General features: G+C 41.3%; 1 protein-coding gene across 9 annotated transcripts in view; it reads right to left on the minus strand.

Annotated features, from left to right (window-relative positions):
* LOC140356531 (zinc finger protein 521-like) overlaps positions 1-18,264 on the minus strand; it is a 125,140-nt gene that overhangs the window by 8,474 nt on the left and 98,402 nt on the right. For 7 of the 9 annotated variants that reach the window (XM_072441546.1, XM_072441545.1, XM_072441548.1 and 4 more), the window contains 2 exons: positions 16,911-17,042; positions 7,292-7,407 (listed from right to left, as the gene is read on the minus strand). In XM_072441546.1, the coding sequence (XP_072297647.1) occupies positions 7,292-7,407; positions 16,911-17,042 (248 nt within the window). Of the gene's footprint in view, positions 1-7,291; positions 7,408-16,910; positions 17,043-18,264 lie in introns of those variants that run through there. The other 2 variants (XM_072441550.1, XM_072441549.1) reach the window with 1 other exon arrangement.

The raw sequence follows: 18,264 nt of genomic DNA on the forward strand, positions 1-18,264 counted from the left end.
ACAACTGCACAACTGCCGCGTTATTATGGGGCCTCATTAAGTACGGCGAGAGTGGGAGACAGAAAGCAACGGCATTAGAGACGCGGGGCCAGAGAGGAGACGAGGAACACAGGAGAGCCATCCAAACAGCATTCAGAGGTGAGCGCAACACACACGCCAGCCCGGCCAAAATGAAGACTATGACTAAAGAACCCAATTAAGGCCTTTCTTTGGGGAGCCATCTTGGGAGGGGGTGTGGGAGAAGAGGGGAGGGCCTTCCTGGGACTCGAGCCCAGGGCTACATCCTCTAATTAGACAGAGTGAAGGGGGGCGGGCGCGGGGATTGCTGCCTGTCACTGGGAGGGAGATGGGGGTCCGCATGTCAGTCCCCGAAACAAAACACAATTACTCTCACATTTAACCACTTCAGTCTGGAACACGGCGGGTACGAGGGAGGCTACAGAGTACTGCGCCGAGCCCCCGCCTATACCTGCTACCTCGCTGTGCTGGTGCAGACATGCTGTTCTACTAATGTGACGACCAGTTTACATCGTTTCATTTTGAACGCGCTCCTCGCTGTACGGTGTCAGAAAACAAGGATATCTTCATTTACTGAAGAGCTATTCTTTAAAGGGGTATTACTCTGCATGTCTGAATTTGACCCATCCTTTAACCCCAGTGAGGCAGATTGACCGCAGTGCAGCATCCTGGGGGCACTCCTCGACATAATCAGTGTTTGGTCAAAAGTACATATCTCAACTGTTCAAGACTCAATTTGAAAACCAATACAACTCCACAAAAACTTGACCTCTTTGTGGATTTGATACTTGAGTCGGCCATCACAAGAAATCTAGAAGAACGTCTGGAAAGTGTCGCCAAACCAAACTTGCCTTTCCTTCTGACTGAAGCACTCAAGGAAAGAAAAAGGCGGTACATTGAGATTTATTTTCACCATCTAGGCTACAAACACAAATTAAACCTTTAAAAATGTGCTAAGTTGTCGTACAAGTAATAAAGTTAAGATTTGAAGTAGAGATCCAACAAGCCGTGATAGCAGACTGCATCAAGCACTGTCTCTTTGTTTGGATTTAACCCCAGCGGTGCACCGGAGGAGACGGAGACAAAAAGAACGCTTCAAAGGCTTCTGGGAGTTTTTGTCATGTTTCCCTGCAGACAGTGTGTTTGCATGCACATATCAAAACCCTATGAGAGCCCAATACAAATAGTACGCTCACATTGTATACGCACCATACAAGAGAGTATTCCCTCGGTTATTAGCCCTGTCAATGTCTAATCCTCACATACCCACGGAACTAGAGCAGCGCAATTGTGATGCATTTACGGCACGGCCCGGGCGCTGTACGCAATTATAAATAAAGTTCAATATTAATAATGGCGTCGTACAAGCGTTTTTTTGTTTTTCTTAAATCATTGTTCTTTTATTTTGTAGTGCAACTTTTTGAAATCCTGACAGAATCCGGAGCACCTGGGGTGATAAAGAAGAAAACAAGTTGTCAAATAAAAGCAGGTAAGAAAAAAAAAGGGGGAGAAAACATATACAAGTTTCAAACGCATGAAGAGCTGTCATAGTTGGCACATCAAGACATTAAGGGAGGCGCTTAGGGACCAGAGCGAAGGTTTGCTTTAGTGTGACGCTTTGGAGACGAAGGGCAGTCGAGACGCACACAGGGGCACGAGTTTGGGGAAAAAAAAAAAAAGTCTTCTTAATACTTGCTTTATTTCATCGGGAGGCGCTATTCTAAACCAGTCCCTCGGTGACCAGTATTTATTTTTATTTTTTCGTTGCAACCAGCCATATTACAGTGATTGGAGTGCGCTGTGGGGGTAAAGTGCCTGCAGGGACAAAACAACATATTGATTACTTCTTACATCCCATTAGTGTAAATCTGTCATAAGTTGAACACACAAACATGTTTCGATTTTAGTTTCCCCCCACTTTATACAGGTCAAACACATGCCTTACATATAGTACATTATGGTGTAGTGTTAATATTTAAAACTATATTTTGATTTCTATACCACAATGATAATAACACATTTTCAATACAAAATAACAGTACTTTCTTCAGTTACAATGTTGTCTGACACAAGCTCTGATCAAGCAGAAGATCCTTCTAAAACTATTTAGGAAAGTGTCCTGTTTGTGAAGTATCTTGTTTTGATACTAGTTTTGTAATAGTCATTATATGATTTATCTGAATGTTATGAACTGTAATTGGCTAATAAGAACTATACTTTGTTTATCTTTGGTCCTAATGACTCTTATGGCTTTTAGTTAAATAAGATAATTTCATTGGAGTTAGTTTTTCAAACAGCCCTTTACTTGAACAATTATGACATGTACATACTGTAGTTTTTCCTCTACAAACTAGTACTTATATTTGATCCCTAAATAAAAATACTCCTCTAGTCCCCTCCTTCCTTTCTGCCATTCTATTTTCTTGCTGCAGACACATGTTATGACACACATGGCTGTTTACACTGACCTGGTGACCGCCAAGCCAATAAATATACTTAATTAAAACGCTGGAATTGGTCACAGCTTGGCAATAATAGCCATCACGCAGGGAGACGGGGCCTTCTCATTTGTGTGCGCTCGTATTGCACGATGCAGATGCGCTCCTGTCATTCGCGGTGCACTCATTAAGGACAAGAGAGAGAGAGAACGAGAGAGAGTTTCTTTGAAGGAATCCTTTTAAAAGACACTCCAATTAAGGTATGTGTCCTGCGGGCGTCTGCCGAGACTCTTAACGCCCCGGCTATACGACTTAACACGCGACTTACAATCTCATGTCACTTCCGAGGAATGATAATGAAATTGGGAAGATGGACGGAATAAAGGGGGGAAAAAGGACAGGGGAATCCAGCTTTGTAAAATGTAATTTCACAAAATAGCGGTGGCTTTGTCTTCTGAGAGGCCGGGGTACTTGGGAAAAGAAGGGCCCAGAAGACTATTCAAAGTTATGTGTATGTTTTCTTGCATTAATGAGCAGAAAAATGTCAGATATAAGCTGTGGCTAATACTGGCGCGTAGACATCAGTTAATGAATCTTGGTAATTAATCCAGCCTAGCAGCACTGTCAGGAACTTCACTGCAGATTGAAGAAGTATTGTAAGGACATTCAGAGTCGTGGAATAAGGAGGATTGGGACTTTTGTATGTGACTACGGAATTAAGTCTGGGGAATCTGCAAGAAAGTAAACTATTTTTCATGTGTATGCAAACGTAGAATGAGTTAGCAGTACTTATTTTCTTTGTTGCTTTTCACAAGAATCAGTGCTTTGCTGATATGTTTTGGTTGGTCTATAGAGAGCCCTCCTCTCTCTGTTGAGATGTGGAATTGTATAAACTAGTTTGTAAAGTTTGAGTCCCTATCGTATCCCTAACTTTTACATTTAACTTCATATTCTTTGTATGTATATATTTGTTGTGCTGTTTGTTGTGAAAGAGAGATAGAATAACTTGAGTCTTGTTGATTATTTAAAATGAAAGCAAAATGGACAAAAGGACAGCTTTCAAAACTAAACTATTGTAGTATTACTGTTCTTAAACTCTTGCAATTACTCTGAATAATCTACTGGATAAACAGGCTATTGCAAGCAACACACAACAATCTTGACTTGATAGTGTTCAATTCATATCCAAACTTTAGGCCTATTTGGGAAGTAAAGTTGCAAGTTCTGCTGTACAAAGACACTAGCCGCTGTACTGGTGCATGGGAGTAGCCTCAGTCCATCCAGGGTCAGCTCTCGCCCTCCCCACAAGCCCCTCATGAAATATCTACGTGGGGCTTGCTCCATATTTTAATGGGGTGTGGGAGTGGGACATCCAGGAGTGATGGTACAGGGGCCATCTCTGGAGACTCCCAGAGAATGGTGGTCTGTGCATTTCACAGTTTTTTCTTCCTCCTTTTTTTGGGCCGCAGAAATAAAAGAGGAAAGAGATTATTCTCCTTTGGAATGTGGATTCTGGGGCACATGGGCCCAGGAGTCAGTCAATCTGGCCAGTTTGTGAGGCGGGGTGGGGGTCCGGTGAGGGCTGATTAGACGGATGCTCTCCCATCATCCTTCTCGACAGGCTGACGAAAATTGGCTAGCCCCTCGCAGGGTAGAGTTCACGGGGGGAAGCCTGGCGGGGGGAGGCGCGGTGCTGTGGATACCTGTCACAGCCTTTGGTCTGTTTCAGGATCGCAGCAGCAAATTAATAAAATATCCTTCCTGCTTCCCTTTACCTGGCGTGGCAGCTCTACCTCTCGCTGCCTTCTCTCCCCAGCCTGCTCTGGCCTTTGACCCCGTCCACTACTGAGAGAGATGCGGGGGCCAGGGCAGCGGCGAGCACGGGCCAAGAGTGTCAGCCAGAAAATAGGGAGAAAGTCTCAAAGTCCACAAGAGGTGGCGAGAAGAGAGAGGCTCCCCTGCTCGCCTCTTGCTGCGGGTAAGACAGCTCCACTTCACACGGACTGACAAACGAGCGGCCCGTGTCAGGGAGACATTTTCAAGTGGTGATGCATGGGAAACAAACAACAAACTCTACAACAAGTCCAACCAGAGGATTTTAACTCAAGACAACGTGGGGCTAAACTCGCAACTTTTATAGTTTGTCAGGTTAAGTTAAACCAAAATACTTCTTGTACTACAACTTTAACTGCTACTAACATTACTTTTATTACTTCAACTTGAAAGGCTTGGTCATTTGGACTAGTATCGAAAAACAAAATAGTAATGAATAGTATAAAAACTGGTACCAAGTTGTGCCAATTTTGGTACTTAGTTGGACCTAAGACAATAGAAAGTTACCAGGCAGTTCAAGCATATTTGTGTTTCATAACCAGGTACTGTTTAAGTACTGGTATCGGGAAGAATAAACCATAAAACAAACAAAGAAGCACTAAGTCTTACTTTACCAAAAGCCTGTTGTCACCACTTCTAACAAAATCTGCAAAGTTATTTCCAAAACGCTATTCTTAATCTTTCAAAATTGACAAGTGAGAATGATTCTTGTCAAAAACCCTGGAAAAAGTCAACAGAATAATTTTAAATAAATACTTGCACAGTATACTTTCGATGTCTTTTTTACTCTTTTGGGACTGGAAAAGTGGCATGTGCTGATCTTCCCTATCCCCCCCTCCATCCCACCCCCATCTGTGAGCCACCTCCGACTGCCATAGGTCTTTCATGTAGCACTCTTCACACGCCGCCATGTAAAACAATATAATCATGCATGAAACGGCACCTCGAGGGGCACGCGGAGATCACTTCATTCCCCAAAATGTCAAAGCGACAGAAAAAGTCAGCAAACATCCTCGGGTTATTTGAGATTGTTTATCTGCCTGTGTGAGTGGAGCGGGGCTGGTGAGAGATGCGAGATGAAAATGTGATCAACAGAAGGCCTTGGTGTGAATGAAAATCTGCCATGTTGATGTGTTAAATAACCTTCTAGTTGGTGGGATCTGTTTTATTCATGGCATTGAAGCTCAGATGACCAGCAGATAATGATCGCGTTCACCTTCCTCCTGGCACACACACACACCTCGCTGTTTACGCCGGGAATCTCAATATGAAAATGGCGGACGATCGATAGCCCTGGATGCTTTAGCTCTAACCTCTGGACACCTGCTAATACGGAACATGGCTAATCCAAATAAATGAGCGTGTGATGTGCAATGTATTAAATTTGCCCATGTCAGTAAACAATAGCATGTTTACAATGAGGTATGTAGTTATATTTGAATTGGTGAATATCTACTAGATAATGTATTATTCCCTGACTATATTTTGCAGATGAAAACGTAGTACTTGTCTTTTCACACCTTGTTTTAACATCACATTAGCAGTTAGTTTGGGCAGTTTTAGATGTGTTTTGAATATGTTACTTAAAAGGACTTCAAACATTTGCCCCCACATAATAAAATACAGTACAAAGCAGCATTTAGGGTCAAAAACCACTGTATCCTCTGCATCTAATGATAAAGCTATAAACAAGGAAGTTGTAAGATTTGCTTATAAATTCATCACTGTGAATAATTATGAAGACAGGAATATGTTAGGAAAGTGAACTCCAAATAGTTTAACATCAACTAGTTCTGTTTTTCTATTTTTTAAGGCCTGCAGTGCCTTTAAGTGTTCAACTCCCTATGCCAGAATAAATATAATCGTGGCCAAGTCGTAACAGATAGTGGTAGATTTAGCTACACAGTATAACATTACTGGAAACTGAAGTAGATGCAGTAGTAATTAGCAAGTAGTTGCAGTTGTATGAAATGCATAAAGGGGCTCTGTGTGAGATTTTAGATGAAGGGTCTGAAACATTCTACTCTCAGTGCAGATCTTATTGTTTTGCCTGGAATGTTCTATAAAATGCATTAAAAAACTGTTTTTGCCTTTTCATTCAATGATTGAAAGATAAATATGTTTATATTATGGGCCTATGGTTGAACATTTCAAGAAATGCCATAATATTTTACATGAGACAAGCAGATGACAGACCTCCACCCAAAAATGTACATAGTGCACTGTTTCTGTTGCTGTAGTGCTTCTAGTTCTTCTATGTAGGTAGCGAGAACAAAGTGTGAAATCTTACATGGAGAACTTAAACGATCACAGTCAAAATATAGCCAATCTTCTGCATGGATCGAGTAATCTGATTCAGCACTCATACTGTACTATTATTTAGATTTTCTTTCAAAGGAACGGGAGATGTGGATATGAGAAGAGTGCCATGCGTACGAGCAGAATCCCCCAAACAAAACAGAGCCGCTCGAAAACACCACCACTGTGAAATAATATAATATGGTCTGTTTCATTTTTTCATGCTCTCCAAGGACCGCGCAGAGAGATTGCTGGAAAATGGATTATCTCTCTAACATTGCGAGTTCATAAGTCCAACTACTAACTTTGTTGAAGGGCAGATATGGCCTCCCCGGTGGACTCGGCTCATATTTAGCCACGAGGCCTCCTGTGTGATTAGAAAGGGAGATGCAGACGTATTGACTTGACCTGTATTTTTGCCTCGGCGATGTGCGCAATTACTTCTTCAAAAACCTGCATTCAGCTAATCCGGCTAATTCCAGATATTTTAGCGCTCGGCTGGTCTAATAAGCAAATCAAATCATATCTTGTACATCACAAATGAGTTTTGGAAATAATTCCTTCTGAGTCAAACCCGTTCCCGCACCCGCGCTCCCTTTTTCCCAATTGAGACGGAGAGGGCTAGTTTGTTAAGCTGTCATGTGTGATTAGCGACGTAGCACTTTTTTTTGCTAGCGGCTATGTGAATGTATTCATTTGCTCACCTGTAGCTCTGTTTGGAAGAAGAACTTTTGCGGGCATTGCGAGCAGTCGTAGATCTTGTCCTCTTGTCCATGTGCGGAGAAGATGTGCTGCTGTAGCTTGTTGGCTTGGACGAACACTGTAAATAAACAATACAAACATATGATATTACTCAACTGTTAGGTTGAGCTAGGTGCTTTCACTTAGCGTTGCAGCTTAATTAGCGACGCCTGCATTAAGGGAACAAAAGCAGCATCGTCGTAATTGCATCTGCCTGGGTAGGAATTAAAAAATGTCAAACGGCAAGGAAAATTACTTAATTATAAACAAATGAATCCGCTATCAAGAACAGATAAACAAATGAAAAAAAAAACATTGTTATAATGAAAATAATTGAAAAAATACGAGGGGCAAATTGAACCGGAGTGGTCACGCTAATGGCACTCAAGCTAGCATACATAATGTTTGGGGAATAATGATGCGCTTTATTTAGCACTACTTTGGGGACAACAAGCGGAAAAATAAACAAGGAAAAAAAAACTGGCATGGCTTCAAGTGCAAAACATGGCCTCCATTAGTCTACATTGCTAATTATATTGACAATATAAATATTCATGGTGCCGTGCTACTTATTCATGCAGGCTCTAGATTACATATTTGGTAGAAAAACACACAACTGGTTGCCACTTAAAAACATATACCATCATACATTTGTGCTTTAATTAAGTAAGGCACGGTCAACACTAAGAAGAAGCTCGGGGACGTGCAATTGTGTGTCTGTTCTCCAAGGAGAACTTCAAACACAGCAGTTGTTATCCCGGACCCTTGTGCTTTATAAGGACTTGCTTCTCTAGTCTCAAAAGGTCTGTGGAAAAAGAAGTTAGTATGTGAGGGGCCTTCATTTGAATTTCTTATGGCTCAAAATAACTTTTCTTCTAATGTGAGTGCCGTGGGGCCAAGAGGAGAGGGGGAGAGAGAAGGCACAACAGCGGAAAGGTGAGGAGGGAAGACGGCTTCGGGGTCGCGGGGGTTTGGAAACATTAGCGTGTCCCATTTTGAGCTCACCTGGGACAGACGTTATTAATTATTGAGCCGCACACACGGGAGACGCAGCGGGCTTCAGTGAATGTCACACGCCTGACCTGGGAAATAAAAGACTACTAATGCCTCAGTGACGTCTGCCTCACAACATCAGAGGGTCTAACGCACTACTTTGACTCAAGTAGTACAAATGTGGAGGGGCATGTAGTCTAATGTGCTTATATATTTTATAATGCAGTCTACGGTAGGTCTACTTGGAAAACAATCACGTTTTTATTCATAAGTGCGACAGTAGTAAGTGGGTAGAGTACTCGACCTCTAATCTGAAGGTTGACGGTTTGAAACTCGCTCCCAACTTAAACATCCTGTATTTGGTATAAGGACTTGAAAGTCAACGCACAACGGTGTGTTCGGACTGTCAAAGCGGTAAGTTTATATTCTATGTGAACGCGCGTCCAGGATGTCCAGCATTTTTGCAGCTTGTCCTGAGCTCAAATCTCACATTTTTGTCAGGTTTAAAAAAAAAAAAAAAAAAAAAAAATCAGGATTGTCAGGGGCAAATTTAACACCAGGATGTGAACGCAGCATCAGACATGTCCTTCTAGGCCATTGACTAGGACTTTCCTGTTTCTGACTTGGTACTTTAGGCCAAGGACTTGAGGACTTGCAAAACAATGACTAAAACAAGTAGCCTAATAGTATTAGTAGTAGTAGGCAGGTAATAATAGCAGTAGTGGATATGTATAAAAACGAATTGGTGTTATAGCCTAGAGGTGATGGCAACAGTAGAAGTGGAATAATACATTGGACATAGTAGCCTAATTACAGCACTCCAATACACAACTAATCTTTGACCGCTTTAACTACCACTACTATAAGTTTTATTGAGAGACAGGGTCAACTTTGCTTGTCAACTAAAAAAATATCTGTATCACTGGATCACAAGTGGCATGGACTATGTTGTCTCAATCAAATCAAGGTTAAAACAGTCATCTAGAAACCATCCTATTCCACAATTTTGCCCAAATCATCCCTGACTGACCAATCATAACCATTCCACTTATTTGCGCTTTCCGTTTTAAACAACTGGCTCCAGATCGCTAATGCCTGTGTGACATCTGCCTCTGGAACCCGGCCGCATGCTAACCGGTCGCTAACTAACCTGCGCTAATGAATAAACAACTCTATAGTCCATTTCAGTAACAAACGACCAACAATAACCGCCTGTGAATGGCATGTTTTACTACAATGCAAAACTGTTATGCTCAAGGTTACGGCCAGAGCAATCATGTACAGTCATGGTTTGCCTTAAAAAAACAAAACAATTTAGAGTTGTGTTCTTCTCTATAGCCGTGTTATGCGTGAATATACGGTAACAGTAAGCAGGTCACGGCAGCCCGCAGGAAGCCTTCATTATGTCTTTGGCGAGAGGAGGGAAAAGTCAATACAGCAAAAATAAAAATGGATCTGAGACTTGGGGGGCCTTCAAATGTAGTACAATAGGGCTAAACACAAGTGAGATGTCCAGCTAGCCACATCTGCCTGTTTACACCACATCTACTGCCAGTAAGGGACAAACCTAATCATCTATGCACTTGCACACTACATTTACAATAAAATGAGGGAAAACTGCATATTCGGAGATGGTGGAGGATTTAAAGGGCTGGTATTAGAATGTGCATAACAGCATTTTGGTTTACATTAAAGAAAAAATAAAGGCTATATTCTGTTGACGTGCCAGCCTACTCCAAAGCATACTGGCCCCAATGATTTCTTTTCACTATCGGATACAACAGCAATGTCATTTATATGACTAGTTCCACTGCTACATGGTGCTAAGGTTCCTCCCCTCTCAATGTTCAAGTGTATGTGAGTGAGCTGTAGACGAGCGGCATGAGGTTCTTTATGTCTGGAACCCAAGAGGTTGGCAAAAGTGATAACTATTTTATTTAGCATTTGTATGTTATCAAAAAAATATTTTTTGCTAATTCTTGTATTTTCGCCGTTCCATTTAAAAAGGTGTACAATGTAAGGGTTCACCATTTGCTTATCTCCATAGAAGTGTTTGCCTGGAATGTTCCACACTATGGCATTTAACGCATCTATCTTTATGAAGACAATCAAGCCCCCAAGACAGGTTACAGGTCACAGCTGTGGAGAGGTGAACCCAATCACAGAAAGAATGCATGTTTTTCAAGATGTTTTTTAGCAGTAAAAACACCAGTAATTGATATGTGCCATGCTGTGGAACATTTGCAAAGTATAATCAAGGAGACAACGGGATAATGGACCTCCTGTTGAAAAAAGTTACAGAATGCACATTTAAATCTAACAGCATTCACTCAAATGCCATCTTGAAATGCCTCCTTTAAGACACTAAGCTCAGACATTCTCCAATTTTATCCCATATTCTGTGTTCAAATAGCAAGCAACATAATAAAGAGACAGTGGTCTGGCATGTAGCTAGAAATCTGCCTTGGCGTTGCCCATTAAGCCACAAGAACAGAGGCGTGTCTTGCATCCTGGAGGGTTAGAATGAGGACAAACGGGCTCAAGGAACAATCCAAAAAAGGCCGTCCAAAACAGGATCAGTGGCCAGTGCAGAGACGTGCATGTGTGTGTGCGTGTGAGAAGTTAGCAGAGTTTGTTGGCTAGCTTGGGTTGGTTGTCGGGGGCGTCAGAGCTGTGGGAGCTGGGGGGACTGGGGGGCCAAGGTCTCCTCGCTGTGGGGGATATTAAGGCCTCTGATTAGCTCTCTGGGGCCGGCCGTGGCAGACATCTCCTTTACTACAGGCCCCAGCTCATCTTTATTTTGGCAGGGTGGTGCTCTCTGCAGGCTGCACACTGCACCAATACTAAGCTGTTTGTGTACGGAGGAGAAAAAAAGGCCTTTCTCTCCCTCATTCCTTTTTATTTATTCATTTGTTAAGCGAGTTTGTGCCAAGGACCAGGCCAGAAGCAGAAAACTGTACACTCCAGTAGCAGACATCATGTTTAAGGGCCACTTTATTAGGGACAACTATATCTAATGAATGAGGAGGCAAAAAAAAACCAAATAATATATACTTAAAAGACATGTAACTTTTTAAAAAGTAGCTCTCTTACCATAAACGGTTGTTGCACCCACACCTAATTTTTGTGATTTGATATTAGTCTTTGTGGTTTGAGTTCCATTAAAATATGCTGCAATTATTATCATAACACCAGATTATTCACACATTTTTTTTTTAAATGTTTTGTTTATTCATTTGATTAATTTACCACTCTACCCCTTTTTAGATTCCTTTTATTATCCATTCATGTTTGGGACTAGCACTAGTGTAGCGAGCAGGGGGAACATGCAATTGCCAAAAGGTACATCTTAAAACTTTCCAAATCCTTAAGTCCATGTGTGGGATGGAAACACTTTTCCAGCCAAACAAATGGCTAGAACAGGTTTTCTATGGACGACTGCACATCATGTCTAATCCAGAATGCATGGTAAATACATTAAAATCATAATACAGCCTGAATAGTCCGATCTTTAATGGCCAAGAAAGTTTTCAGAATGCTACTACGGTGGTTGAATATATTAAAACATTTGTTGATGAGTTTGATCAAAACAGACTTTGCAGCATGAGTTTTGAGTAACGTTTACATTAGATTAGAGTGGATATATCTCATGATTAAACTGTTTAAACTTCCTTAAGTCAACTTGTCAAAAATATTAAGTTTAGTTGCTATTTTGAGACTTTAAAATTATTCTAACTTTTTTCCAAATGCTAATTGAGCACACCAGTATTTTGATCTCACAACAATTTAGGAAAAGTAAGATGTCATCATTCCACCAAAGCGTACACAAACAAACTAATTAAACTAGTACATTGACAGTTCATGTTGGAACACCCGGCCTCCAGTAGGTTTTCGAGTTTGCTCTTGCTGTGACATAAGCATCCCGACTTTCATCACGCCTCCTTTTGCTTTCTTTTCTGTTTTGTTTGTCTTAAGCACATATACCCAATCAGAATTTCCGCCCCGCCAGCCTCCTCCTCGGTAGCAACCCGCGCTCCTGAGGGTGCAGCCAGACAATTCTAGCTGCAGGCTCCCCCACTTCTGAAACCTGTCAAATCTGTCCTGAGAGAGTCAGCGTTCTCTCATCATCCAGGGGCTTATGGACCTCTCTCCATTTACCCTCCCTCTCCCCAACCACCGCCTCCTCCTCGTCTTCTGCGCCTTTTATCTCACATCCAAACTTGCAACCTTCCTTCACCAAGTTTTGTCTCCTCCATATCTCCTCTATTTTGTCTATAGCAAATGTAGGGGTCTTTTAGGTCTGTTCTCCTTATGGGAATTCCCACAGGTGCAGAGTAAGAAGGACGTCATTTGACCCAAAGGACTCAATCCTTTGGGTCAAATGACGTGGCTCAAAGTGAAAAGGGCATTTCTGCAAAGAGGGGAGACGAGCCCAAATCTATCAATATCCATATCAATCCTTCATTAATTGTTTAATGTGGGCAGAATAACTGATTTCTACTTCTCCGGTGCTATTTTTAAAGGTTCTTTTGACAGCTTGTTGGGGGGTACAACTACAGTATTTTCTGCACTATAAGGCGCACCATCGTCGATGAGTGGTCTATTTTCGATCATTTTTCATATATAAGGCGCACCGGACTATAAGGTACATTAAGCGAAACAAAACGTCTACCACACAAAATCACTTCAAGGTCAGTAAGCACGACCAGAATGAATCAATATATAAGGCGCACTGGATTATAAGGCGCACTGTCGTTCTTTGAGAAAATTAAAAGCTTTCAAGTGCGCCTTATAGTGCGGAAAATATGGTAATTGATTGACATTTTAATAGTTGGATTCTGTTCAAAGATTACATTATAAACAAGTCAAGAGCTTTAACGTTCGAGAGATTCCCAGGCATTTCAACAGAGGTCTAAAATACAGCAGCTTTGAGGCAGGACATTTGTTGTTTGCTAATTGTGCCCATTGAAATTGCGATCCGATTGCCGCTTTATTCCCACTTTAAGTAGTTTCAGAAATGTACCAATCTAGTTTTCTCAGTTTAAAATACCAATATTGAGCCTTTAGCGTTACATATGCGATATAAACTGTTCCAGGTAAATTGTGGTTGCCAGGTAGCTCAACATTATCCATCATATTAGATATGTTGGATGGGTACGTAGCACTGCAAATTTTCAACATCAACACACAGTTTAACTTTTGTGAAAATATCTGGGACACCTATAATGGATTCAAAGGAAAAAAGTCTATTAAAAAGAAATGGATGACTCAGACAAACCTAAAATCTAAAGTACATGGTTTCAATTCACAACGGAAGTCGAAAGAAAGGAAAGGATCACGTTTGCACACTACTCACAGGGAAATACCTGTTGCTGGAGAAACTGTTGCTGCCATATAGCTCACTCACTGTCTTTAACATGGACATTCCATTTGATTTTAAAACTGTATCTAGGACATAAAACAGCAATTATGGAAATTATTGATGGATACATGCAAAATATACTTGATGCATATACTCCACTAAGGAAATGGATGACAGGAAAAGAACCAACTGTTCAGGACTTTAGATATTTACAAAAAGGAAAGGATTACTTTACTTTGAACTTGAAAAGTGACAAATTTATCAGGCACTGAAAGAGAGGGGACCAATACATAGGGGGACACAAAATCCCTATCATGGACTCAACGGATGGATATCTTGAAAAAAAAATGATTACAAAGAAATGGATGGCTCGGACTAAGCTCTAGACCAGTCAGTTTTGTGGGCTTTACGCGTCTGTCTTGTTCTGTTTGTTTTTTAATCATATATATCTAAAGAGAAAAAGAAAGAAAATTGACAGATTCAACACACACTGGTACAAATGTGACGAATGTGTTAAGGGACTTAATTTAATGTAACATGTTAGACCTGACAGCAGTACATCAACAGCACAATTTGAAAAGTAATGTTCATGCACAGGCTTTTCTTAAAAATCCATTGAAGGACAACCATTCACCATTTTTCATTACAGCATCCATACTCTAGCATTCCCACTGTCCCCTCACTGTCCAACAGAGGGACCCATCTGTCCTGCTTGCCCCGAGACCGCTGTACTGAAGGGTTCACTCTGCCCGGCTCCTCCCACTTTCCCTTTCTCCTCTCCTCCCAGAATGCTTTGCTTTGCCCGCTCCTCTCCTGGTCTCTTCTCCCGCGCCGTGATCGATATGGGCGCGGAGGGAGCGAGGGGGCCTGTCTGTCAAAGCCCGCTGTTAGAAAATGAAGGCTGGGACGAATAAGACATGCTCTGTATATTAAAGTGGCCCTTCTCCCCTGATGGTGGCACTGGAGGACGGAGCGGGCTGGGGAGATATCAATAAGATTCTGGGGGAGAGGAGCGAGGAGAAGGCTGAATGTAATATGATGGACCAATTGCTTTTGCTTTATGGTGGAATCGCAGGTGGCTAAGTTGCTTATGCGGTGATTGTTTTTATGTATTTTGCTGTAAATTTTGTATCCCGGATTTTATTGGAGAAAACTGATCAAATAGTTGGAAGTAAAAGTGTGTATTTAATGACCAATGGAACAAAAATGTGTCTGGAAAATTCAAGCCTTAGCTGCTAGGACATTTCGGTATGCTAAATATCTGCAGAGTGCACAAGGTCTGCGTTAAGAATAAAGAGTACAGCGTTTTGTTCGGTTCCAAGATAAAAATCATGCTTAATCATAACAAAGATGTAAGGCTGCAAAATACTGATTAGAACAAGTATCGTTATTGAAAAAAGTACATACATTTGACCTTTTTCCTCTTTACATCTATATTTTGTGTTAAAAATGTAATTTTATTACGTTTTTTTTTTATTTTCATAGTCGCACGGACATGTGTGCTTTACTTGGTATCAAAATTGAGCTGTATTGTGACAACAGCATTATTTCAAGTTCATTTAGCATAATATAGGACCTTTCAAAATGCTTTCAGTTTGCATGAATTTTGAGGTACCAATGATTTTTGTTTGTGTTTACTTTACATGGCCGTCCTCTAAGTTGACGCAGAACAGCCCTAAGAAAGTGCGAGGAAGACTAAAGAGCTGAGAAGGGAGAAATAGTGAAGAGTCCAAGTTAACGACTTTGCAGATTTCATTATAGAGATAGTTAACCCTGTTGACACTGAAGGAGGGCGCTATTCTCTCAGGAGGAGTCCGGTCCTTCCACCTCCACGCACACAGACAGATGAGATCATTACAGCTATCAGCACCACTGCCATCCACAATTAGCACGTCTCCTTTTCCTTACCCCCCCAAATCTCCCCTGCGCGCCCCTCAGCTCCCATCAGATCACACAGTCACCCCCCTGCACCCCTCTCCAGTCACCCTGCGACACTTCCACGGCTTTGATTCAGAGGCAATTTGACTAAATAAGAAGCCGCATGCAGCAAACGGCTCCAATGGATCCAGCCTGACCTCTCCCAACTCATTTAGAAGCTATCGGAAAACTACAGATAAAGTGCGCCTTAAAGCATTACTTCCCATCTCATATACAATGCTTTCTGCTGATATTGTCCCCCTGATAAAAAAGCTGAGATGACGGAGGTAGTTTGGGAGATGTTCCGACCCTTAATCATTTCTGCAGTTCTTGAGCAGTGATGCGTGGAGATTTTCGAGCATCAGAACACACTCATATACTCATTTGAACCCTTTCAAAACACCCAATCCACTTAGAGGACATATATTATGCAACATTTACTTTCAGAGCTGTTAGCTATGTAACAACATTGTTCCCTCATCACAAACATACCTGTAGTTGTGTTTAGCGTCACATGTTTGTTTGATGTGCCCTGTTTAGTAAGGTAGAGCTGCAAGATCTTCTGAGCTGTTTTGAAGTCCATGGATCATTACCAGACTCGTGTTGACATGATTCCCTTACAACTGCTTGGCTACGCAGAATGTCGGGGGAAAGCTAGGTTTATTTAAATACGATTTGTAACTCCCTCTGCAGCCAGTAGATGGAGCTCTAAGTCAATTCCTGACATGGGGAATGCAGGACTACTAAAAGGTCTGATTATCTTGTATTAAACATATCATTTTAATTTCTAAAACATGATTTGCCAAAGCAGAGGTGCAAAAGAACATGTTAATAGGACAATTGTGGGAGAAATAATGCATAACAATTGTTCTTTAAATTTCTGTAAAAGAGCAGAGTTGGAATATTTCTATTTCTAGCAGTGATATTGACATTGTCTGTATCATATAAACCAGCACGTAGAAAATATTCAGAATCTCGAAATGAGTCTCTGGTTTAAAAAATACAGTTATGAAGAAATTAGTGGAATCCATCCAAGCACATAGTCCAAGCACATATGACAGGTTAGACTTAGAGAGAGATTTGCCTTAAAATACTAGTTTCCCTTGACTGACAATTTTGGTGAAGTTTATAATTTTACTTTTTTAATCCATCCTGGATGGACATGAAGCCAATTCCTGTAATTTTCCACTTGTATTTTTCATTTCTCCTCACAGACTGACACTTGACTGATGTAAAACGTTTACACCAAACTAAGTAATAATTAGAAAAACATGGCAACCCATCATAAATATATATTGAATAAGTGGTACCTGTGAAGCAGACAGGGCACTTGAAGGTCCCGCCCATGCCCTCGAAGCTGTGCTCGATCAGGTGGCACTGCAGCTTGGCCGGAGAATCAAACGACTGACTGCACAGCTTGCACTCATGATTCAGGCCCTCCTCTGCACAGAAAAAAAACAGACACAAGACAATACGTAAGCACGACGCATCAACAAGAGGAATGACAGGAAGTAATAACATGATTTTGAAAGGGAACTAATCACTCGGATGGGGTTGTGCACTGTTGTAACACGGTGAATGTCAGCTATTTAATTAACCGGCACCAAGATTTATTTAAGAGTGGAGTTAATTAAGCGCAGTCAAATGGAGCAATTTCCCATTGTTAATAAAGCAACTTCAGTCTTCAGTTACAGTCATGGTTATCCGAAGAACAATCCATCTCCTGTTGACATGTCCATGAGGAAACAAAGACAATGCTCATAATTATCAGCTTTTTTTTTTTTAAACATAAGGGCAAAGTGCTCATTTTATTGGATTTATTGACAGGCTTGCTTTAACATGAATATAAAAAACAGTGATATTGAATGATATATATATATATATATATATATATATATATATATATATATATATATATATATATATATATATATATATATATATATATATATATATATATATATATATATATATAGATTCCTGAACAAATGTGGGAAAAACACCCCTAAATGACAAGTTAGTTATTATGCTCGTCTTTAATGTAAAGTTGTGCAAGTTTCCTAGTGGAGAGCTCGCCATCTGCTGGTTTCCATGGAGATACTATTGTTTAGCTATGAATGTTCCATGCTCAAAAATATGTTAAAAAACGTATCTATCTCCATAGATTATAATGATAATGGGAAAGAAGGGTGTTTGAATTCTTTGTCAGAAAATTAACCGCTACACGTCAGGCATATTGTAGACAATGTGTAAACGGAACCATCTTATGTCCCCTACACTTCATTCGCTTATCGCTCATACAAATGTGTCTCCTTATGTAGACCTCTCCAAGACAAGTGCTGAGTCAGACGTCCACAGCATCAATAAAGGCCTATAGTGGGTGCCACCGGGGCCCGACTACTGCTCCATCAAACTGCTACCGGGCGGACCATTACCGGGCCTTAAGAGAGCACGGCCGACCCACCGGAGACCCATCCAAGGCCTGTGTCTGCGGCTGAGTCCGATGGCAGTGGCTCAGGCCTGGGCTCTGGAACACGGCGAATGCACAGAGGAGCTGAGTGGCTAAGGCCCGCTAAAGCCCAGAGCGGAGGGAGTAGGACGGTTAATCGACGGGGCTCCAGGCTGAGGCAAACTAAAACGGCAGAAAACCACAGTGGAGCACTT

Source organism: Eucyclogobius newberryi, unplaced genomic scaffold (genome assembly GCF_026437365.1).
Source record: "Eucyclogobius newberryi isolate DKJ021-1_F unplaced genomic scaffold, fEucNew1.0.hap1 SCAF_12, whole genome shotgun sequence".
In the NCBI taxonomy this organism is placed as follows: Eukaryota; Metazoa; Chordata; class Actinopteri; order Gobiiformes; family Gobiidae; genus Eucyclogobius; species Eucyclogobius newberryi.